General features: G+C 51.7%; 1 protein-coding gene across 8 annotated transcripts in view; it reads left to right on the forward strand.

The window, feature by feature from the left end:
- Positions 1–22,880, forward strand: part of MAPK8IP3 (mitogen-activated protein kinase 8 interacting protein 3) — a 58,124-nt gene that overhangs the window by 17,225 nt on the left and 18,019 nt on the right. For 2 of the 8 annotated variants that reach the window (XM_021718698.1, XM_021718699.1), the window contains exons 2-8: positions 823–943; positions 4,185–4,255; positions 4,508–4,599; positions 12,401–12,545; positions 16,035–16,281; positions 17,108–17,210; positions 17,469–17,587. In XM_021718698.1, coding sequence (XP_021574373.1) covers positions 823–943; positions 4,185–4,255; positions 4,508–4,599; positions 12,401–12,545; positions 16,035–16,281; positions 17,108–17,210; positions 17,469–17,587 — 898 coding nt within the window. Of the gene's footprint in view, positions 1–822; positions 944–4,184; positions 4,256–4,507; positions 4,600–8,914; positions 8,939–12,400; positions 12,546–16,034; positions 16,282–17,107; positions 17,211–17,468; positions 17,588–22,880 lie in introns of all 8 variants that reach the window. The other 6 variants (XM_021718701.1, XM_021718703.1, XM_008070309.1 and 3 more) reach the window with 4 other exon arrangements.

Raw genomic sequence — 22,880 nt, forward strand, 5'->3', positions numbered from 1 at the left:
AATCCCCCCTTTTTTTTGAAGGCCTAGGAGCAAGTATTTGTGTTGCTGGTTATTTTAGTAATGATGGCATCCTGAGCTGGACCATGATTTGAGATACAGAAAAGCAGGCTTTACCTTGCTCTGAGATTTAGTACTGAGAGGAGGAATACTACCCTGTTGCAAACAGCTACCTAATTTGTGGGGCCCAGTGCAAAACTGGAATGTGGGGCCCCTTATTCAAAAATTATTAAAAATTTGTAAGCTGGGCATGGTGGTTCACACACTTTGGAAGGCTGAGGCAAAAGGATCTCTAGAGGCCAGAAGTTTGAGGCTGCAGTGAGCTATGATTGCACCACTGCACTCCACTATAGGCCACAGAACAAGACCCCCAACTCTTAAAAAATTTATAACAGCAAAGTATTAAACGGAGCCTGGGCCTTCTGAGTGCAGGATCCTGTATGACTGCCTGGGTCACTCATGTGCGTGAAGGGATCCTTAATTGGAATGATAGGCTTCTTTCACACCAAATTCTTGCTGGACAGGAGAAAGCTGGCATCACCAGGGGTTGCAAATGCCATTAGCTGAAGAGGAATGTGCAGTTATTCAGTCTTAGAGGACTCTTCTTGGCCTGTTCTCATGGCTCATCTGTGTCAAGGTTTGCCTAAGGAGTGGCAGGGACTTGGAGTCTGGAGTGGGGAGAACCCCATTCTGGTCCTGCCACTGGCCAGCTCCTGGCTTTAAGGACGTCTTTGATCTCTGGGTCCTTGAAGCCTGTGACCCTTCAGGTGGAGGGCACTGTTAGGCACTCACGATACCCACTCTTCTTCTCTCTTTCGTACATAGAAATTCATTGAATTTGAAGATGCCTTGGAACAAGAGAAGAAAGAGCTTCAGATCCAGGTGGAGCACTATGAGTTTCAGACACGCCAGCTGGAACTGAAGGCCAAGAACTATGCAGATCAGAGTAAGTAGCTGGCAGAGAGCTAAAGTCACATTGCATGTGCTGAGACAGGTCTGGCTGGGAAGGACATTGAAATCCTTCGTTACAAAGAGATTAGAGGAAACCAGATGGCTGCCTTACTTCATTCTCACCGTGATTCTCTCAGCCACTTAGTCTGTCTCTTTACACTTCTGGGCACTTCTTTAATGGCCTCAGTTACTCTGTGGAAATAAGTAAGGCCCCTATGTCACACAGTACTTCTGCTTCATACTGTGTTCTAATCCCCAAATCACAAACCCATGGGCCTCTGAGTCTTCCTGTGGGCCTCTGGGTCCTTCTGTGGGCCTGTGGGTCCTTCTATGGGCCTTTGGGTCCTCCTGTGGTCCTCTGGGTCCTCCTGTGGTCCTTTGGGTCTTCTTGTGGGCCTTTGGGTCCTCCTGTGGGCCTCTGGGTCCTTCTCTGGGCCTCTGGAGTCCTCACCTCTTCACCCTGCTGAGGAGTGACAACTCTTTCTTGAGGTAAAGGGTGGGCGCACTGGTGGAACCCCCACTGGAGGGGCAGTTCCTGGGTGGGGTTCATGGCTGATCAAGGGTGTCTGTCTCCTTAAAGGTAAGGTACAAAAATGGGTTTATTTATTTTACTTCTTTTTATTTGTATGTTTGAGTAGGAGTCTGATTCTGTCACACAGAGTGGAGTGCAATGGCTTGCTCACAGCCACCATAGCCTCAATCTGCTGGGCTCAGGCGATCCTTCCAACTCAGACTTCCAAGTAACTGGAACTACAGTCACGCATCTCTGTGCCCAGCTAATTTTTATTTGTTTCTTTATTGTGGAGACGAGGTCTTGTCAAATTGCCCAGCCTGGTCTCGACTCCTGGGCTCAGGCAATCCTCTTGCCTTTGCTTTCCAAACTGCTGGGATTACAGGCATGAGCCACCATGGCGGGCTTATTATTGTTATTATTATAACACTTGGTTTACTTTTCAGAAGTCTTTGCTTAAACTATACTGTCAATGTTACAATTACATGTGTCATTTTAGTTTTCCCTAATTAGACAATTTGATGATTGAAGCCTGTTTTGCTGCTTTACCTAGTTACCATGGATAGCAGGTGCTGTCATTTCTCTGAAAAGTTAAGATCAAATTGGAGGTGAAACTATTTTGATATATTAGGCTCATCCTTCTCTCAAACCAAGACCCAAAGGCCAATTTGCTGGGGCTAGTGATATGTTGACAAGTGTGAGCATCTAGGGCCAGTGGCTTCCATACACATATAAATGCTGGCCACAGAGCCAGTGGCTTCCGTACACATATAAATAGGAGAGTGTTTGCAAAGTAGAAGCAAGCTTCCAGGCCATTCGGCATGCATAGATAAACCCTTTCTTTTTTTTTTTTTGAGCTGGAGTCTTACTCTGTCACCCAGACTGGAGTGCAGTGGCCGCTCCCGGCCACCGCAGCCTCGACCTGCTGGGCTCCGGCCATCCTTCCGCCTCAGCCTTCCGAGTAGCCAGAATTACAGGCACACACTACCATGCCCAGCTGATTTTTTGATTTATTGTAGAGATGAGGTCTTGCCAAGTTGCCCAGGCAGGTCTCGAACCCACGGGCTCAGGCAGTCCACTCACCTCAGCCTCCCAAGGCGCGGGATTACAGGCTGAGTCACCGAGCCTGGCTAAATCCTTTCTTTAGTTATACAGAATCTTTAATATTCCCTTTCCTTAAAATGTGTTTTATGTGTGAAACCTTCTCAGCTCTTTTCTTGGAAGGAAAAAATAAACTCAAATTACAAGCTGAGGTTATTCATTTGGCTGGCACCAAGAGTGAGGGCCACATGAGCAGAGAGACCAGGTGTTGGCTGTACACTGCCCCAGCAGTGGTCACAGAGAGGTCTTGAGGCTCGGATGCCACAGTCCTCTCAGGGACACATGCACGGGCAAGCAACCTCTCCTAGGATAGAGAAGAGGCTGGATCAGAACACTCCTGGGCGGTCTGCTCCCACCTCTAGCAGCTACTTACATGTGTGTTGTGTGGTATCTATAAGTTGCGTATGTTCGTTGCAGTGTCTGTTAGGTCATGAGTGTTGTGTGCAGTATCCCTAAGTCACATGTGTTGTGTGCTATGTTCATAAGTCGTGTGCTGCATATAATATCTGTAAGTCATATGTGTTATATATAGTGTCCGTAAGTCATGTGTGTTGTGTGCAGTGCCTGTAAATACTCCAGGCTACTCTAGGGAAGATCAACTGACTGCTTTGTGCTGACACCTGAGCTGCTAATCAGAGTGGGATCCCCACACTGGCATCCACATCACTGGTCGTGTTGTTGGAATGCAGACACTCAGGCTACTCAGCGGTAGCCTCTTGGTACAATGCCAGGCAGGCCACGCCCTAGGTCACAGAGCAGGAGAGCACAGGTCAAAATGAGCTGATGAGCCATATAGTTTATAAAGACATTTTAGAGCAGACACCAGCAAACCAGGGAAAGCTGGGAGGGCCACGCCCTGAGGACAGAGCCAAGCTGGTGATAGAACCAAGCTGCCCCATGTGGTGAAGAGCTAAAGTTTGAACACACAGCCACAGGGGAAGGCATCAAGGCTGGTGGCACATATGCTCTGCTGCCAGGATACAGGGCAGGGTCACCTGGCTGCAGCTGCCAGTTAGCCTGTTGTGCATCTCTTGGGCAGAGCACATGCAGGCCAGAGATGACCATCCCAGTGTCATCAGGGGCCTCCCAGTTAGGAGAGACATGGCTGTTAGCCCAGGAGGAGCCATGGTCATGACTTGGTCTCCCCAGCCCTTGGCATGTCTAAGGGACTCTGCTGTCTGTTCCTCCTTGAGCTTCTGGTAGCCTGTCGCCCTTTAACACATCTCACTTTGAATTCCCAAAAAGTTCTCTCTCACTTCTTGCCTGCACTTGGCACATCTCATGAGTCCTGCCCACATCTCAGAGGCCCTAAGCTTCTTTAGTGCAGATAGCTTTTGTGAGCGTCCCCATCGTGTTCTCCTTCATAGCAGAGTTGAACATTCTCAGGTGGTATAGCACACACAGTACTGACCCCATACCAACCAGGTCAGAGTTCGCTTTCTCATGTACTTGGGATCTTCTCCTGGTGATAGAGGTCCCTTGCACTTGAGGGGCTGCTGGCTACACCGCATCAGAGCTCTGATGCTGTGCTTGAACCCTCTGCCCTCTGTGCCTACAGCCCAGAGAAGTACAAAGCATAGAGAAGCATGTTGTGCAGTTGACAACCAGTGGTTATGTTTTCTAGTTTCCCGGCTGGAGGAGCGAGAGTCGGAGATGAAGAAGGAGTACAATGCCCTGCACCAACGGCACACAGAGGTGGGTGCCTTGGCAGCCACTAGTCTATAGCCCGTAGGACAGGCATGCACGGGGCACAAGATTAGGGCCTGTGGCTGCCTTTCCTGGTGGCTCCTTGTTCTGGCGTTTTAGTGTCAACCCTGTGCTGGATACGGTCCCTCCATGGATCCTTGTCTTTATTTCTGTCAGCATGCAGCATGCCAGGAATCCTTCACAGGGGAGGGGGAGGGAGCACTTCTGCCAGCCACGCTGATGTGAGGTTTCCTCCCGCAGATGATACAGACCTACGTGGAGCACATCGAGAGATCCAAGATGCAGCAGGTCGGGGGAAACAGCCAAACTGAGAGCAGCCTGCCTGGGCGGAGGTACGGTGGGTGGTGGTGCCCACAGAGTCCAGCCACAGCCCATCCTGGCCGGTGCTCTGGCGGTCAGGAGAGCAAGGGGACACTAGTGGTCTGGAGAGCGCGGGGGTGCTGGCAGCCAGGAGAGCGAGGGGCTGCTGGAAGTCGGGGAGATGAGGGTGCTCTGGAAACTTTCCGTCACTAACCCAGGCGGGAGCTGGCTGAAGTGCAGCTGAGCAGGAATGTGTGGTGGCCGCCTGGGGTTCTGAGGGACATGTGCTGAAGCCCCCCCGTGCTCCTTGTACTTGGTCCTCACTTCAGTCGTGGAGGCTGAGGGGAGGTTGCCCAGTTGACCCTCATCGTTCGCAGACTCTGTGTTTGCAGAATTGCCTATTCACTGAAATATATTTGTGACCTCAAAATCAATATTAAGCTGGGCTGGTGATGCTTACCTGTAGTCCCCGCTACTGGGGAGGCTGAGGTGGGAAGATTGCTTGAGCCCAGGAGTTTGAGTCCAGCCTGGACAGCATAGCAAGACCCCCATCTCTAGAAAAAGTAAAGTGAGAAAATAAATACAGCATGTTCACCATTGTCTGCAGACAACACACAGCAGGAAAAAATTTGAGTCCACGTGCAGGGTTCCACTGAGGTGGACAAGGCAATACTCTGCCCTCTTGTTCAGCTCATGCTGACATGCCCAGGGGGAGATGGCAGGACTGAACAGTGTCACACACAGAGCCGACTCTGAGGCTGGTTAGTGAAGTGACCTGGGCTAGTCACTGTGTGCTTCTGAATCCCTTTTCTTTTTTGTAAAATAAAATAGACTCAACTGGTATGAAGATTTAAGGATTTAAATCCTTTAAAACAACTTTTTAGGATTTAAGATCATAATCTTATATGTTTACATAGGATTTCCCCTTGGGACAATGGCTTAGTGTTTGCAGTGACTTTCTAGAACCTACTACCTCAAATAACCCGATGTGTCCACGTGGATGGGGAGAAGGAGGCCAGGACATCTTGAGCCCCACGCGGAGCCTCATGCCACTACAGGGCAAGAGGATACTAGCCAATGTCAAGGCCCTTTGGGCCCAGGTTCTGGACCTGGTGCTAGTTTTGCTCAGGGTATAAGGAGAAGCCTGCCAAGGTTGGGCTTCTCCTTTTTCCAGGCCCTTTGAGTCAGGATAAAACTGGACCACAGACCCAGGAAGTAGACTGTCAGAGACCTCACCTAGGGCGTTGCCCACTCAAGGGATCAGCCTATGGGAGACCAGAGATGGTGAACTGGGCCAGGGAGGTTGGCACCGACGTTCTAAGTCTCCAGCAGGTGGGATGAGGGACCTGAAGTCAGAATCTCCTGTCCTCCAGAGCTGGGTGACAGCTCGAGGTGGGGTTCCTCGTTCCTGCAACCAGGCCTCCTGCCACCAGGGCAGTGACCTGGGAAGTCTCCAGCCATGCCCCATCAAGACATTGTTGCTTCAAAAGTCTTCCTTTGCCTGCCTGTTCTGGGGACTGCACCTACAAACAAGAACATTCAGGACATTCAGTTCTGGGCTTCAGGGGTCACATTCTGCATGACTGTGGACAAAGTGGCTAGGTTATGTGATTTTGAGTCTTCTAACATGAGAACAGATGCAGCATGTGCACAAGGGCCCAGCAGACCGGGGAAGGTGACAAGGAGCCAGCAGCGTGTTTGAGACAGGCCTGCTGTGCTCAGATGGAAGCAGGATCTGCAGCCATTGCAGTGAGTGGGGGTCCCGGGAAAGGGCAGCACAAGCTGGCAATCAGTTGACCTCTGAAGCAAGGGGTCAAGGATTACACCAGGTAATAGAGATGGAAGAGCTTGGCAGATTCTAGAACCTCGCAGATATTGTCCTCATATCTGGGAAATAATCATTTCCAGGCTACCACTTAACGTCATAGATGTTTTCTCCTTAGTTCACTGTGAAGTCCTGACTTCTGTCTCTCAGAAGTTGGCAAGAGGATTCCTAGGTACTGGAATTAAAATCTGACCTGGAACCAAGGGTCTTCATGCTGTCCTTGTGAGGAGCTGAACAGAGCCATCAAGCTGGGGGCAGAGGCAGGTAGCTTGGCCAGCCCCAACAGCTGCAGTGTTTCCGAACCTTCAGCTGCCTCCTTGCCAGCGCACCTTCAGGAGAGGAGCACCTCAGCGGCAGTGCAGGAGCAAGCCCAGCTCATCCCGGGAGCCTTGGGGTGTGGCCTCCGAACTCAGCACTGCAGGCAGTGAGCCCAGGTCCTGAGTCGCAGCAGTCATCCCCAGGCTCAGGGACATCCCTTAAATAGACATGCTGAGACCTCAGGGCATACAGGCTTAGACGCAAGCAGAGACTGTCCAAGCTTCAGAGCTGGCCTCAGAGGGCCATCATGGTGAGCCAGGTCAGGCCTTCTCATCCCTACATGTAGAAGGAAGAGTGCCAGGACTGAGGGAAGGCGTGCTTTGTTATAGACGTCTCCATCACCATGTGAGGCAGGCCCTGATCTGGGAGCCTGCTGCCCAGGTGTCACTTATGGAGTCCATAGTCCTGAGAGAATGTGGCCTGGGCACAGAGCCAGATCCTCGGTTTTTCCCTGGTGCTTAGAGTTAAGCTCCTGCCCTTGGCAGTCCAGCCTGTGAGAAGCCAGCTTCCCCTCCACAGAGAAGCCCCACGGCCCTGCAGTCGGTGCCACCCTTCTCGCAGGCAGGACTCCTGGATACACATGGGTCTTGTTCATGGGGTCCCCTCCTCAGCTCTGCAGAGGGTCCTGAAGACCATGTCAGGCTCTTCCTCAGGGAACCAGAACACACCTGTCAGAAGCAGGCCCTCGGCCCATTTTGTAAGGGATGGATCTGGGGGTCTCTTCTGTCAGTCCCACCATGACCCGGTCCTGTTGCCCAGCCTCAGCCACTCGCACCCCCTGGGCACACAGGGTCTTCGGCACCAGCAAGGGCGCAACCCCAGCCATGGTGGCTGCGTGGCAAGGGCTTTCCTCACATCCACCCGAGGTCCCCAGAGCCCCCCTGCTTGTGAAAGAGACCTTCCAGCCTGTCTCGGAGAGGAGGGCTCTCTCGTTCAGGTTTATGACAAAGTTTTGGTTGCCATGAGCTGATCCTGCCCGAAAGGGACCCATAAGACTAGGTATGAGTGGTCGCATTGCTATAGTCCCTGGACCCCTGTGAGCTCTGTCAACAGACGCCCCCCTCGCCAGATCCTCCACACTAAGAGAAGATGCCTGCCTGGCCAGAAGAAAGTACGGGGGCTGGCGGTCACCGTCTTCCTGTGCATGCTTTGGCCATGAGAAGCACATGCTACAGGGTCAGGGCAACAGGAACGAGAGGGGCAGGGCCATAGCTGAGCTGTCCTCGCCAGCCCATGGCATTGAGCTGCTGCAGCAGTGTCAGGTGCTTCCTCCGGGCTTATGCCTTCCCTGCACCAGCTGCCCATGGCCCAGGCCCTGCTGGGAGGGTGGTCAAGGCACACTGCACATGTGTGCCCCTACCCCAGACATGGACAGCAGCCATAGCCCCACACCTCTGAAGGGAGGAACTGGCTGAAAGAAAGAATGCACAGCCCTTCTTTCCTTGTCCCTAGTGTTTGACTGTTGGGTCGGAGGCTCTGGGACTGTCCCTCTGATCCCTGCTGATGCTAGGTCTCACAGTTGGGGTGCAGGGACCCTGCCCCACTGTCTTTGCCAGATGCTGTCTCTTCTGTGGCATGGACTCTCTCCTGCCACAACCTCCGGTCTTCTGGGAGACACATATTTGAGTCTGTCCTGTCTGCCCAGCCCAGACTCCTCAGTCCCCCCGAGGTTTCTCATTTGTCCTCAGAGCTGAGCTTAACACTCCTGAGCCCCGACGGGTGTTTTCCTTCACTCCTGGCTTGGTTGTCTGAGTCTGTGTGTCTATAGAATAAATGTGATATGAGACACTAGTCAGTGTCCCTTGACACCACTGCAGGGGCCACAGGAGCGGGAACTTGTGTGTGTCTGCATGTGGCTATGTGTGTGCTGTCACCGCATGCCACGTACACACATGTGCTGGGTGCTGAGAGGCCATCCATTTGCCGCCCTGCACTGGTGATGTGTGTTATCTGCTGAACTGCCACACAGACCCTTCCAGAGGCCTTTTGGTGTACCATATGTCTGTCCTGTGTAGACGCCTGTGTGTGACTTCTGTTCACGAAGGGGGCACACACTGGGGCCCTGAGTGTCACCCTCACTGTGTGCTGACTTTTCTATGTGAGTGCATGTGTGGCCTGCCCATCGCTCTCTAATGCCTGTCTTCTTGTCTTGCCCCTTGTGCTGTCACTGCTGTATGCTGCCATTGTCTGTCGCTGCCCTGCAGTCCTCGCCAGTCGTGGAGGAAAAGGTAAAGCCTGTGGGGATTTATCCATTGTGGTGCTGGGCGTAGAGGGCATTGAGGTTGTCCAAGGAAAAAATCATTTCAGTTACCAGCTCATGAGAGTCCTTAACCTACTTCAAGGTATTTTCTGCAGCTGATATCACAGATCAGAAGTACTTGCCTTGTAGGCTGAGCATGGTGGCTCATTCCTGTAATCCCAGCACTTTGGGAGGTCTAGGTGGGAACATCACTTGAGGCCAGGAGTTTGAGACCAGCCTGGGCAATATAGCAAAGTCCTATCTCTCAAAAAATAATAATAAGTAAAAAAAATTGTTAAAAAAGGAAGTACTTTTCAGTAGCATTCATGAGACTGACACTGAGGAGGTGAAGGATAGGCCAGAGATCCCCGATACAGCCACACAGCACAGGCTTACATTCTGCCCCTTGCTCAGCACGTGTCTGCCCTGTCCTGGTCACAGATTGGAAATCATGGTGACCACTTCCACCAGTGAGCCATGTGCATCCCAAGTGGTGCTGGCACTGACTCGTAAGGCGACAGGCAGGAGAAGGCCTTCCCTCCCCATGAGATGACCTGGAATCATAGCCATGCTTGATTACTTACTACCCTGCACCCAAAAATGGGCGGTGTACCCATGACCTCTGATGGTGTGACTCTGACCCCAGCAGGCAACATGTGACCCTTGTAAGTAGCATGGTGGTGACCCCTGCAGGTGGCATGACTCCTGAGGGCAGTGGTCTCCAAAATGGAGGGGCATTTGCATTCCCCGAGGGAGCTGCAAGAATGAAATGAGAGCACAGGATCCCTGAGCATGGGACTGCCCATCAAGTGGCAATGCCACCAAGCATTCACGGATCTCGGAGGCCAGGCCTGTGTGTGAGTCTGTGCAAGGAGCAAAGAAAAGCAAGAGGCAGTTGCTCCAAGCAGATGTCCATGGGAGGCAGTCACCGGCTGAGCACAGCACTGTGGCCCAGCATGGCACTGTGGTAGCAGGTGACCCATGAGTGTATTCCCTCTTCCTTGGTGAGGCCAAAGGCCCTACTCTGTTCCCTGCTGTCACCTGTAGCATCTGAGACAGCAAGGACTGCATTGGCATGGATCTAGGGGCCCCTTGATGCATTCCACCCAGCCATGTGCCTGATGAAGTTAGCACTGGGTCCCAAGAGAGGGGTTCCCTGTGATGGAATTGGGAGCCCAATGGAAACAGCGTGGCAGTAATGCACAAGCAGACCTGGGGGAGCCCCAGGACTGTACTTCCTGTGCCTGGCAGCTGGCTGCCTTCACAGCAGTAAAGGGCCTCACGGCTGTTGTCAAAAAACACCTCGGGTACCACGGGCAACCAAGCTGGCACAGCCCAGTGCCAGCACGCCCAGGTAGCCTCACGCTGCAGGAGGTGGCATTGTTCTGAATGGAATAGCCTAGCTGGCAAGTCCCCAGAGTTATGTGTACCCCTCAGCCAGAGAGAGACCCCTTCCCAGAATCATACTCCATAAAGCTGCCCACCCAGCCACAGGAAGTTCTACTCAGCAGTGGCCTCTATGCTCACTCCCTTGTCATCATCTGCATTCTTCAAGGGCACCAGACTGGGCTCCTTGGGGTCCCCGAAGAAACGCACCCCCCCTTCACAGTCATGGGCTAGTGTTAGTGTTTTCATACATTTATTACTCATACATTTCATACATTTATCACTCATGCTCTGCCTGGACAGCTCCAAGCAGCATGGCACCAGCATCTGACCACGTGATCTGTCCCCCCAGGCCCCAAGGAGGATGGGGAGTTGGCCTGGTCTCTGTGACATGTGTGCCTCCGTGTAAGCCTCCAACAGAGGAGGACATGGAGTGAGAACCTCAGCCTCTGCCACCCCTGTTTCTTGTGACCCACAGAAGGTCTTCTCAGGGACTGAGCCCCCAGCAAGTGGCATCAAGTGTTGCTCTTGCAACCCCAGCCTCTCAAACATCTCCACTTTCTCAGGCAAGCTTTCAAAGGCCTCATCTTCAGTGTTGGTCTCCATGGAGGCTGGGGAAGACTCACAGGGAAGGAGAAGACACCCCGTAGGCTTCAGCAGACATCAGGGACACTCTTTACCCTGGACACATCTTGTCCAAAGATGTTGGACAATGAGATAGCCTTATGAAAAAAAGTAACACTGAGGACAGGAGGGGGACAAGGAACCAAGAAGAGAAGCAGAAAGATGTGTTCCCTCTGTTGGCACCAGGAGGCAGAGGCGAGGCTGAAGGTAATAGGAGGCAGGTCTGGGCACTGCATAAGAATGACCATTCGCTTTTTTGCTGAGGTCCGTGGTGCCAGCAGGATTGGCAAGTGCCATGGACCTCATACTACCAGGAAATTCTGTAATCACCAGCGAGACCAGAAATGGCATGATAAACAATATAAGAAAGCTCCTTGGGCAGCGCCCTGAAGAGTAGAGGTGTTTCCCATACAAAGGGAATTGTGCTGGAAAAAGTAGGGGTTGAAGCCAAGCAGCCAGATTCTACCAACAGAAAGTGCCAGGATCCCACTGACTGATAACAGCAAGAAAATCACAGAATCACAGCCAGTGTGCCCAGTGATGGTGGCTTGAACTTTACTGAGGAAAACACTGAAGTTCTGGCTGCTGGATTTTGTCAGAAAGGCCATGCTATTGGGGCTATTCCTAGAGTCTGCTTTGAGGTTGTCTGAGTAGCCTATGTTTCTTTTGGCCCTAGGTAGAGTCAAGAAGGAAAGATGAAGGTCATAAACTTTGATGGTGAAAACACTGTAGTAATAAATTTTCATACATTAACTAAAAAAAAGGCCTTTGTAGTAAAAGTCACTACTCAGAGCAACCAGTCAGTGCCAGCCATGTTGTCTAAGTCCTGTCACTGGCTCTGTGGTGGGATTTCTTGGCACACATGGCAGGTGTCTATTTAAAACTAAACTGTGTAGGCCGGGCACAGTGACTCATGCCTGTAACTCAGCACTTGAGGAGGCCAAGGTGAGAGGATTTCCTGAGTCCACGGGTTCGAGACTAGCCCGGGCAACTTGGCAAGACCTCATCTCTACAATAAATCAAAAAATTAGCTGGATGTAAGGGTACACACCTATAGTCCCAGCTACTTGGAAGGCTGAGGTGGAAGGATCACCTGAGCCCAGCAGGTCAAGGTTGCGGTGGCTGTGAGCATGCCACTGCACTTCAACCTGGGCGACAGAGTGAGACTCCAATTCAAAAAAAAAAAACTGACCTAAGTAAAAGTGATAGATGACAGCATAACGGAAGGGGAACTGTACGTGGGATCATAATTGAGTAGAGACTTCCCTGGATGTGTGAAGGCAGCTGCCCAGATGGCCACATCCCCCCAAGCCAGGCTGCAGGTGATGTTCAAGCAGCTGTGTGGCAGCGTGGGTGTCTGCGGGCCCTGAGGGGGCATAGGTTCTCTTTCCATGCTGCCATCTGACTGTCGCTTCCTTTCCCTTTCTCCCTCGCATTCCAGCAGGAAGGAGCGCCCCACCTCTCTGAATGTCTTCCCCCTGGCTGACGGCATGGTACGTGCACAGATGGGGGGCAAGCTTGTGCCTGCGGGGGACCACTGGCACCTGAGTGACCTCGGCCAGCTGCAGTCCAGCTCCAGCTACCAGGTTTTGTAGCCATGCCATGGAGTGAGGGGCTCTTTCCCTGTTGCTGGCACCCTTGTCTGTTCAGGCGGAGCTCTCCAAGGGCTCATGCCACAGGGCAGGTCCTGTGCTACTGCAGATGCTCCATGTGGCTTTGCGTGCTCCCGGTGATCCAGGCTAGACCTCTCTGCTCCTCAGGTAGACTGCCCTTCAGCCAGGGATGTCCAGGGTCTGTCAGGGTGGAGCTTAGTGACCATATGCCAAAGCATACCCCAAGTTACAAACCTCACCCTCAGACCGGACTCTAGCCAGGTATATTTTTCCTGAGAGCTCACCCTACTTATAGGAATGTAAATGTCTAAGTCTGAGGTTTGCACTCAGCTGGGAGAAGGGCAGAGGCAAGAAGGTTGCTTCTCTTCTCTGGGCCTTTCTCTGCTTACCCCTGATAACACCTCCTCACTCTTGAGTTTGAGACGGCAGGACCCACCCCACCTCCCCCCAGCTCCCAGGTATGTACAGCCAGCCAGTGAGTGCACCACAGAGTTCAGGGGTCCAAAGAAAGCCAGTCACTTGTTCAGGGCCCCAGGTCACTTGCTGCCAGTTTTGGTCTGTGAGCTCAGGTTGTTTAGCTGGGGTAGACTGTCGCAAGACAGGACTCTGGCCTCTTGGCCAGGTAAGGATTGCTACCCTCTGCAGGGAGGAGACAGCCCTGGGTCTAACAGATTTCCATGAAAGCCGCTGGATAACACAGCCCCTGGGCCTCTGAGCTGGTTGGGTTGGTGGGATCTATGGCTTCTCTGGAAACTTCTTTCCTGCTGCGACTCACTGCTGACTGTCCTTCCACCTCTCAGTGTCCAGCTTGCCTGCAGGAGGCTGCAGCAGTCGCCAGCTCTGTCAGTCTCACTGCTACTACGTTTGCTCTGGGACACTCACCCTCCAGTCATCGACTGTCCTGCCAGTCTTTGTGCTCTGGGAAGAAGGCAGTAAGCCCTGTGGTTCCAGCCTTGGCCTGTGGGATCTGGCTCCCCTGGGCCCCGGCCATTTATTTCGACAGCTCACACTCACCCTGGGCCTGTAGCTGGGACTTGCATGTAAGCGTTGAGGAAATCACATGATCCTCAGCCACAGGGAGCCTCTGGTGGATCCTCTCTGGCCTCCAGCCCCTACTCCCCGTCATACCTGTGTCTGGACCGTGTTCTTCTCCTGATGTCTCTTCTTTTGCCTCCTGCATTGTCTGAAATAGTCTTTCTCTTCATAAATTGTAGTGTTTTATGTTTTAGTTCATAGGTGTGTTTTATTTGACTTTTCTTTTTTTAAAAAGTTACATTTAAGTTCTTTTTATTTTATGCTCTAGGTTTAAGGTTTTTCTAATTTCTTAATTTTTGTTGTTTTGTTTGTTTTGTGTTGTGTGCTGTATTTTCAGTGTTTTAACCACACGGTTGTGGCTACTCATGGTGAGGAATGACCGCTGAGTGTGGGTTCTTTGCACTTGGAGGTCACGCCACACGTTGATGTTAGGAGGTTGAGAGGTTTGCCTTTAGGTAAGTTGTGGCCAGGGGGATGTCCCATGGGTAAGTGGTGGCCCCATAGGATGACAGAGAACTAGGGGGGCTTGGGGGAGGTGCAGTCAGACCACAGAATCTCCCATAGTCACCAAAAGGACCATGACGAGGCTGGGACACGACTGTGGAGGAAGGTGATCTGGAAGTGTTGGTCTGATTCACACTCTCACCCTGCTCCTGGTCTGTGTGGAGGTCCCTGTTCTCTGCTGGGTGGCAGCAGAGGGCTGCACATCCGGTGGGACACCGGGTGCCTCTGATGTGTGGGGTAGATAGGTTCCTTGAGAGCTTCATCACAAAGACTTGTCGTGTGAGTGAGACCCATTTCATCTAGTTTGGGTGGTGATATGAAGAGAAAGACTTGTTTTCTTCTCAACTTGAGCATAGGCTAGAGAGCCCACACCTCAATCTGCGGTGTTTCTGCTGAGCCACTTCCAGGAGGGAGTACTCTGTGTGATGTGAGGTTTCTCCCCACGACACTGTGGATGCTGGGGCTGCTCGTACTTGGTTGTGGGGCTGTCCTGGGCAACATCCCTGTCCTCCACCCACTGGATGCCAGAATCCCTTCTTCGATTGTAACACCCAAAATTGTCTGCCCTGCTGGGGGCAGAGTCACCCCAGTTGAGAGCTGCTGCTGTAGAGGAAGGTGTGTACTGTAGCTATTTCTTCTAGAGAAATTTAGGAGCCTGGTCAATGAAGCCAGAAATCCACACTTTAAGGAGGTAGCTGTGTCCAGGACTGAGAGGCCTCCCTGCCTTCCGGCTGGTGGTGACCCAAGGGGTCAGGCAAAGGCAGGTGTCAGAACTGCTCATGACTTCTGGGAACTCTGTGTTCCCTGCTCAGTTAAAGGCAGGTCTCAGCATTCACCCAGCTGTGGAGAGGACCGGACGCCCCCTCTTTCATCAACTTATCACAGGACAAGCATCCTTAGCCTTAGAAAGTCCCTAAGGCATGCCTGCTGGGGCCACCGCAGGACTCTGTACAGGGCCAGCCTGGGAGGTGCACAGGGAGCCTCCTGGTGTCACCTAGGAAAGCAGCCTGGGCGCCCTCTGGAGGCCTTGCCCCTTCTTGCACCACAAGGGAGGTAAGCCGGGTGCCACAGGCAAGCTGCTGCTGTTTGGGGGTTATCAGTATCAGCGAATAGAGGAGTATTTCTTGGGATTGTCCAACATCTTCATTAGGAGAGATCACTGGAAAGAATGTGTTTGTGTCATGTCCCATAGTAGTCAAACAGAACGTGTTTCTCCCTAATGAGATTCTTAAGGTAAACAGTTGACTGCAGCTTTCGATAATCTGGGTTTCTCCTCTACCCCCAGAATATTGTAGTGATACCCTACTCTGTAAAAACAGAACTTCTGTTTATTTGAATTTGTGTTGGTGTTCAGGCAAAGCTCTGGTCCAGTTGAACTGTGGGGCCCAGCATCACGTCCTCTCCCTAGCCCCTCCAGAGCTGAGCAGGTGGCCCCTGGGTAGTGAAGGAAAGCAGGGACAGAAACAGGTGGGACCAGCCTCAAGTGCCTCACAGCACACTGATGACTCAGTGACATGGCATGGGCCCTGCTGGCTCTGTCCTGGGTCCCCATTTTAAGCCTTTGTCCTACCCCGGGCTGCAGCTTGTTTCTGACCGGCCACTAGCTGCAGAGGGTTGCCCGCAATGTCCTATATATAGTGTTGTCATTGGACTGTCCAGTGGAGGGGTGAGCTGAAAGCCCCATTCCAAACCATTGCAATAAGGTGGCGCTGCTTCTGGGAAGCTCTCAGGAGTGACTAGGCCCTAAAGAATTAGCCCGACAGGCGGCAGAGGGAGCCCTTGCTGCTGCAGACCAGGTGCAGTGTCATGACTGCAGCAAAGTGGCAGAGCTGTGCAGCAATGGGGCCTCAGGTGGCCACACCAGAGCTGCGGGCTCGGTGACCTGTTGTGACTTGCCCTCCCTCCCCCTGTGTTTGACCCTAGTGTCCACAAGATGAGATGTCTGAGTCAGGCCAATCCTCCGCAGCTGCCACACCCAGCACCACGGGCACCAAGTCCAACACACCCACGTCTTCTGTGCCCTCGGCTGCGGTCACACCCCTCAATGAGAGCCTGCAGCCCCTGGGGGACTATGGCGGTAGCACAAAGAACAGCAAGCGAGCCCGGGAGAAGCGAAACAGCCGCAACATGGAAGTCCAGGTCACCCAGGAGATGCGCAACGTCAGCATAGGTGTGCAGTGCCCGCAGCCAGGGTTTGGGCCCCTGTTCATGTCTGGGGAGATTTCTCTACCTCATGCAGGTTTTAGTGTGGTGGATGTGGTAGTCTACTAGGACTGCCAAAACAGATGCCAGAGATAAGAGGTCCAGGCAGCAGAAGCCTTATTCGTCCCCACAGTCCCGGAGGCAGAACGATCAGGGCAGCTCAGGGCTGGCCCCTCCTGAGGCCTCACTCCTGAGCGCGTATATGCTGTCTTCTCCTGGTGCCCTCCCAGGGTCACCCCCTGCATGTCTGTGTCCTCGTCTTCTCTTCCCACAGTTTTCCAGTCGTGTTGGGTTAGGTTCCCCGAGTGACCTCATTTTGCCTTAGTCCCCTCTTGAATGGCCCTGTCTCCAAGTACAGTCGCACTGGGGGTTAGCCATCAACCTCTGGATTGGGGGGACACAACTTAGCATAGAACAGTAGACTGCTGTCACCCAACAGCACACAGTCTAGTAAGAGAGAGAGAAGATGAGGAGGTTTGGCTGTTCCGATGAGATCACGAAAAGGAGGTGGGAGGTGCAGTCATGGACTCTCTTAGACATGGGTCTCTGGGGGATGGGCTCACTACTGAATAGCCTTGCACAGACAGACCACTGTGGCCCCTCCCCTGCTCTTGACTCCCACAGTTCTGGGTTCCACGTCTGTCTGGCCAGCATAGGAGGACTCCTTTTTTGATAACCCCTGCTTGCTGGGCGGTCTTCCTCAGGCCTCCAAACAGAGGTTGAGAGGACCACTGTAAGTAGGATCGGATTGTCAGACCACTCCTGACCCCAGGTCCCACTCTGCTCTCCTGCAGGCATGGGCAGCAGCGACGAGTGGTCTGACGTTCAAGACATTATTGACTCCACTCCAGAGCTAGACATGTGTCCGGAGACCCGCCTGGACCGCACAGGAAGCAGGTGCTCACTCCACCCAGTCCCCAGCGCCCTGGGAGGCTCTATATTCACCTAAGCTGGTCCCTTTGGTGAAGGTACCCCCCCGATCCCGCAACCTCTCTCACAGGACTGTCTCCCACCGCCTCTCACCCACACCTGGCCTGCAGTGCAGTGTTGACGTACGTGGCTTAGCTGTGGTGGGAGGCAACAGAAGGGCCAGATGTACCGCTGGTCAGTGCTGCCCACTAACTGCTCTCTCTCCTGGCCTGTGTGTCCCAACAGCCCAACCCAGGGCATCGTGAACAAAGCTTTTGGCATCAACACCGACTCCCTGTACCATGAGCTGTCGACGGCAGGGTCTGAGGTCATCGGGGACGTGGATGAAGGGGCCGATCTCCTAGGTAAAAACAAGTAGCCCTCATCATGACTGCACTCGAGGCTTTCTATTATTAGTCCTATGTCAGTTGTGGGTCGGAAACTTTTTTTAAAAAACATTTTATTGAGATATATTTCATATATGGTTGTCCCTCAGTGTCCACGGGGGATGGTTCCAAGACCCCCCCATATTGAAATCTGAGAATGCTCAAGTCCCTGATATAAAATGGTGTAGTATATCCTCCCACATATCTAGATTACTCATAATACCTAATATGAAGGGGACCCAAACAACGGAATTTATTCATAAAAATTGTTATTGATTGTTATTGATTCTTACATGTTTAAACTTTAGTCACCTTCAAAGTACTCTCTGTTTGATGCAATACACATATCGTAATGCTTTTTCCACAGCTCAAAACAGTTTCTGAACTCATCAAATTAGATCTTTTAGTGTTTCTGCTGTTTTTTTGTTTCACCTCTTTCACATTGGCAAAACATCTTCCTTTGAGGACTTTTTTCATATGAGGAGACAGAAAAAAGTCACTTGGGGTGAGATTGGGTGAATAGGGAGAGTGACACAGGTGTCACACCATTTTGGTCAAAACCTGCTGATTGCTGAGTTCAGAGGCTCAGCCTGTAATCCCAGCACTTTGGGAGGCCGAGGTGAGTGGACTGCCTGAGCCCATGGGTTCAAGACCAGCCCAGACAACTTGGTGAGACCTCATCTCTACAATAAGTCAAAAATTAGCCAGGTGTGGTAGCACGCATCTGTAGTTACAGTTACTTGGAAGGCTGACGCAGAAGGATCACCAGAACCCAGCAGGTCACTGCCAGGGTGGCCGAACCAGGACGACAGAGTAAGACTCCAATTCAAAAAAACAAAAACAAAAAAAAACCAGCACAGTGTGTGGGTAGGTGTGGGCACATGTTCTCATAAATCACCCATCATGAAATGGGCAAATGCTTTGAAAGAATCTCCAAAAAAAATTCACTGAAGCTGAATGCAGCCTCTCACACAACACTAGCTGGTATACTGATGCTGATGGGTTCCTAGGACACTTAACTAGCAAGGGAAACCTGTACTATAAGGACTCGCCCTCCAAAACTTAATTTCCTTTTTTGGAGAGGTCCCCCCTCATACATTGTAAATACTTTGTAAATAGTTGACATTCTCTATTTTTTAGGGAATAATGACAGGAAAAAAAATGTCTGTGCATGGTTAGTACAGATGCAGCCATTGTAGGCCTAACTGCATTTTTGATCCAAGGTTGATTGAATCCATGGGTGTGGAACTTGTAGATACAGAGGGCTAGCTATACAGTAAAATCCACCCCCTCAAAGTACACGGCTCCACAATTTGTGGTATTTGCACAGAGTTGTGCAGCCTTCAGCCCACTCTAAATTTGGAAAAGTTCATCATCCCAAAAGAAACCCCACTGGCACTTACCCCTGGTCCTCTCCAAACCCCTCCCAGGTCAGTCTAGTTTCTAGAAAGGATTTTAGGGGTGACCCTTTGCCAACTTCTCTGCTCCTCAAGGAAAATACGTAGTCAGCCCTCCCCAAGCCCTCAGTGCTGCAAGTCTACTCCGGAACCTCCATCCCTGGGTCTGAAGTGGCTGTGCACAGCAGTGCCTCCTTTCTCCTGGCACATGAGTCCTCTGTGTTTGCAGGACACCTTCTGGCAGCCAAGGGCTGGCCTATGGCTCTGAGCCCCAGGCCGTGCCCTTGGGTAAGGCAGACAGATGGAGGATGGCTAGTCTCACCCCTCAACTGAACCTTTTGCCATGGCCTTTCTCCCCGCAGCCCAGTGGAGAAGAGCTCCTGAGGGTGCTTCCCCCATCTCAGTGCTCAGGAGGAAACAGTATGTATGCAGCGGCAAGTCTGGGGGTAGCAGTTCTACTTCCAGAATCTCCAGCACTAGGATTGGTGTTTTTCCATTCTCCTGCCTCACGAGAAGTGACTTGCATCTGAGAGTTGTATTGCCAGTGTCTGCTACTGTTGCTGCCCACTGATAGGGCTGATGACATTGTGCCATGTAGGACCTGGGGGTGTGCCCCAGCGACCAGGCTGGCCTTCCAGCTGCAGACACTGCCAGGTCTCAGTGTGCCCAAGGCAGGCGGACACACTGGCCTTTTTAGTCTGGCACGTTCTTACTTTCTTGGCTCTCTGCCTGCCTCTTGGTGTTTTAGTAAGTTGGTTACCTTATTTGGGGCATGGAGACCTCCAGGGAGCACTTTATCTAGGGTGTTCAGCACCAGCACCACCTCATGCCTGAAATGGATATTTGTTTCAGCCAGGCTCAAGTCAGAAGTACCGCAATGAAGGCCACATACTTTATATTTTTTTATATGTAATTTATATATCTTTTTTTTTTGAGTTGGAGTCTCACTCTCTCGCCCAGACTGGAGTGCAGTAGCCGCTCCCAGCCACCGCAGCCTCGACCTGCTGGGCTCCAGCGATGCTTCTGCCTCAGCCTTCTGAGTAGCTGGAACTACAGGTGCACGCTACCATTCCCGGCTAATTTTTTGATTTATTGTAGAGATGAGGTCTCGCCAAGTTACCCAGGCAGGTCTCGAACCCGCGGGCTCAGGCAATCCACTCACCTCAGCCTCCCAAAGGCGCGGGATTACAGGCTAAGCCACCGAGCCTGGCTTATATATCTTTTAATTTTAACAAAATATAAATGGCATAAAACTTACAATCTTAAACACTCTTTTTTTTTAAAGCAGGACTTATTGAGAGGACAGTGGGAGAGGACCCAAAGGGGTTGCCTTTAACCACTCTTATGTGTTCAGTAGTATTAGGTGCATTTATGTGGTGGTGAAAGACTGAAATTTCTCCCTAAGATCAAGAAGAATACAAAGATGCACACTTTGCACTTCAGCAGTGTGTAAGAGTGTGTGTGTGTGTGTGTGTGTGTGTGTTTTAGAGTCAGGGTCTCATTCTGTCACCCAGGTTAGAGTGCAATGGCTCCATCATGGCTCACTACAGCCTCGACCTCCTGGGCTTAGGCAGTCACCAGAATTGTCCAGCTTTCTTACCAGCTGGTGACTCTAGCCTTTTTGTCCATCCACGTGCTGGCCGTGGTCCCTGTGCTCACCTTGTGGCCCTTGTGCTGCCTCGCCCCTCTGTAGAGCCATTCCCCCAGCAGCACCCACCTGTAGGTCACTGGCCATGAGCCTGCATTCTCCATGTGCCTGTCCATTCCCTCTCTCCCCATCAGGCAGCCCTGGGGCCATGGGACACTCTAGCACATATTGCCTCCTGATCCAGGCAGCACTGCTTCACACATCACTTTTTTTTTTTTTTTTGAGTTGGTATCTCACTCTGTCACCCAGGCTAAAGTACTGTGGCACGCTCATGGCCACTGCAGCCTCGACCTGCTGGGCTCAGGTGATCCTTCCACCTCAGCCTTCCAAGTAGCTGGAATTAGAGGTGCATACCACCACGCCTGGCTAATTTTTTGATTTATTATAGAGATGAGATCTCGCCAAGTTGCCCAGGCTGGTCTCGAACCCCTGGACTCAGGCAATTCTGTCACCTCAGTCTCCCAAGGCGACTGGGATTATAAGCATGAACCACCACGCTCGGCTCACACATCACTTTTATATAGTCTCCATTGTTGGGAGGGCAGAGTGGAGAGCTGGACATTGTCTATCAGTGAGCTTTGCCTGGAGGCCACGGTGACTGAATCCATAATCACAGGTAGGAACAGATAGAGCAGGGGTCCTGGAAGGGAAATTATCTGATGAGTCTCCTGGGGTCACTTTACAGAACAGGGGTTCCTGGTACAGGCTTTTCACGAGATGTTTCATACAGCACACCTGATGGTGTTTGTTCTGAGGAACTGGAAACCAACCCTTTTCTCACACCATGATGAAGACCATGAGTCACTGTGCACGCGGTGCTCTGCTGCTCTGCTTTTCAGGATGGTGGCCATCCTGGCCACCGCCGAGTTTGGGCTGGCATGAGACCCTGGTCTTGTGTGTGATGGGCCTTTTGTGCCTTTCTGGGGCCTTACATGTACTGCGTATATGAGAGGCAGCCCTGGGGAGCTAGGGAGAGGGATTCATTGCTGTTGCAATCTGTTGGTGAACACTGAAACAGAGGAGCCTGCTCTTTGGTGACTGAGATGGAGGAATGAGCTGGGATCTGTGTCCCTCTGCTCCAACCACCTTGCCTGAGGGCTTGTCCCTGCATCTCACTCACCTGGAGTGCTGGCACACATTCTTGAAGACACCAGGGGAAGGAGCGAGCAGCTCACTGTGACTTCCTTGTGTGGCTGCTGAGCAGGGGAAAGCCAGGGCCCCTGCACAGACCGCCTGGTTCTGTGACTGATTTTTACAGGGGAAGGATCTTGTCATTTCAGATACACATGGGTACTTCTGCAAGTAGTTAGCAGGTGGAGAGTAGTGGCTCCCACGCTCTAGTGCCTGGACCAGTGGCTTCATGCATCTCTCTGTTGTTGTTGTTGTTGTTGCTGAGGTAGGATCTCACTCTGTTGCCAGGTTGGAGTGCAGTGGCATGATCATGATGATCACAACTCACAGCAGTCTCAACCTCCCTCCTGGGCTCAGACAATCCTTCCACCTCAGCATCCCAAGTAGCTGGGACTACAGGCATGTACCACCACACCCAGCTAATTTGCTGAATTTTTTTTTGTTGGGTCAAGGTCTCACTATGTTGCCCAGGCTGGTCTTGAACCCCTGGACTTAAACAATCTGCCCACCTCAGTCTCCCAAAGTTCTGGGAAGACAGGTGGGAGCCATCATGCCTAGCCCCTCAGTGTTTTGACTCTGAACTTCAGCAGTGGAGGAAGAAAAAGAGCCCTGGCTAGGCACATAGATTCCATCGCATCTGAGGCACCACCAATTTTAAGACACACCAACGTCTTAGAAATCTCCAAGAAAGAAAAAAGTTGCTGCAAGATAAACTATAACATGCCAGTGATTGTTTAAAACTCACTGAAATTTTAGAAATGTTAACATGAGGGAAAATATGTACATCTTAGAACTGACCTAATTGCTCCATTTCTCCATCATCCAGGTAGGACGTTGGTGTTGAGGTTGACATACTTATTGCAGATAATAACTACCATGAATTCCAGTGCTTTGATGAAACCTCAGATATGTCTGCGGTTTCATGTTGTTGGAACACTCATTGTATCTCTGGGGTTGCAGCTTTCTATGAGTGTGCTGTGGCTGAGCAAGAAAGAAGGCATATGCAGATTTCTACAGAAATTAGGATTCCATGAGCGAGTCTGAGGAGATGAGGAAAGCTCGTATCTTTCAGAGTGCAAAATAGTTTTGGAATATA

This window comes from Carlito syrichta, unplaced genomic scaffold, assembly GCF_000164805.1.
Source record: "Carlito syrichta isolate Samal-C Ts95f unplaced genomic scaffold, Tarsius_syrichta-2.0.1 Scaffold313344, whole genome shotgun sequence".
In the NCBI taxonomy this organism is placed as follows: Eukaryota; Metazoa; Chordata; class Mammalia; order Primates; family Tarsiidae; genus Carlito; species Carlito syrichta.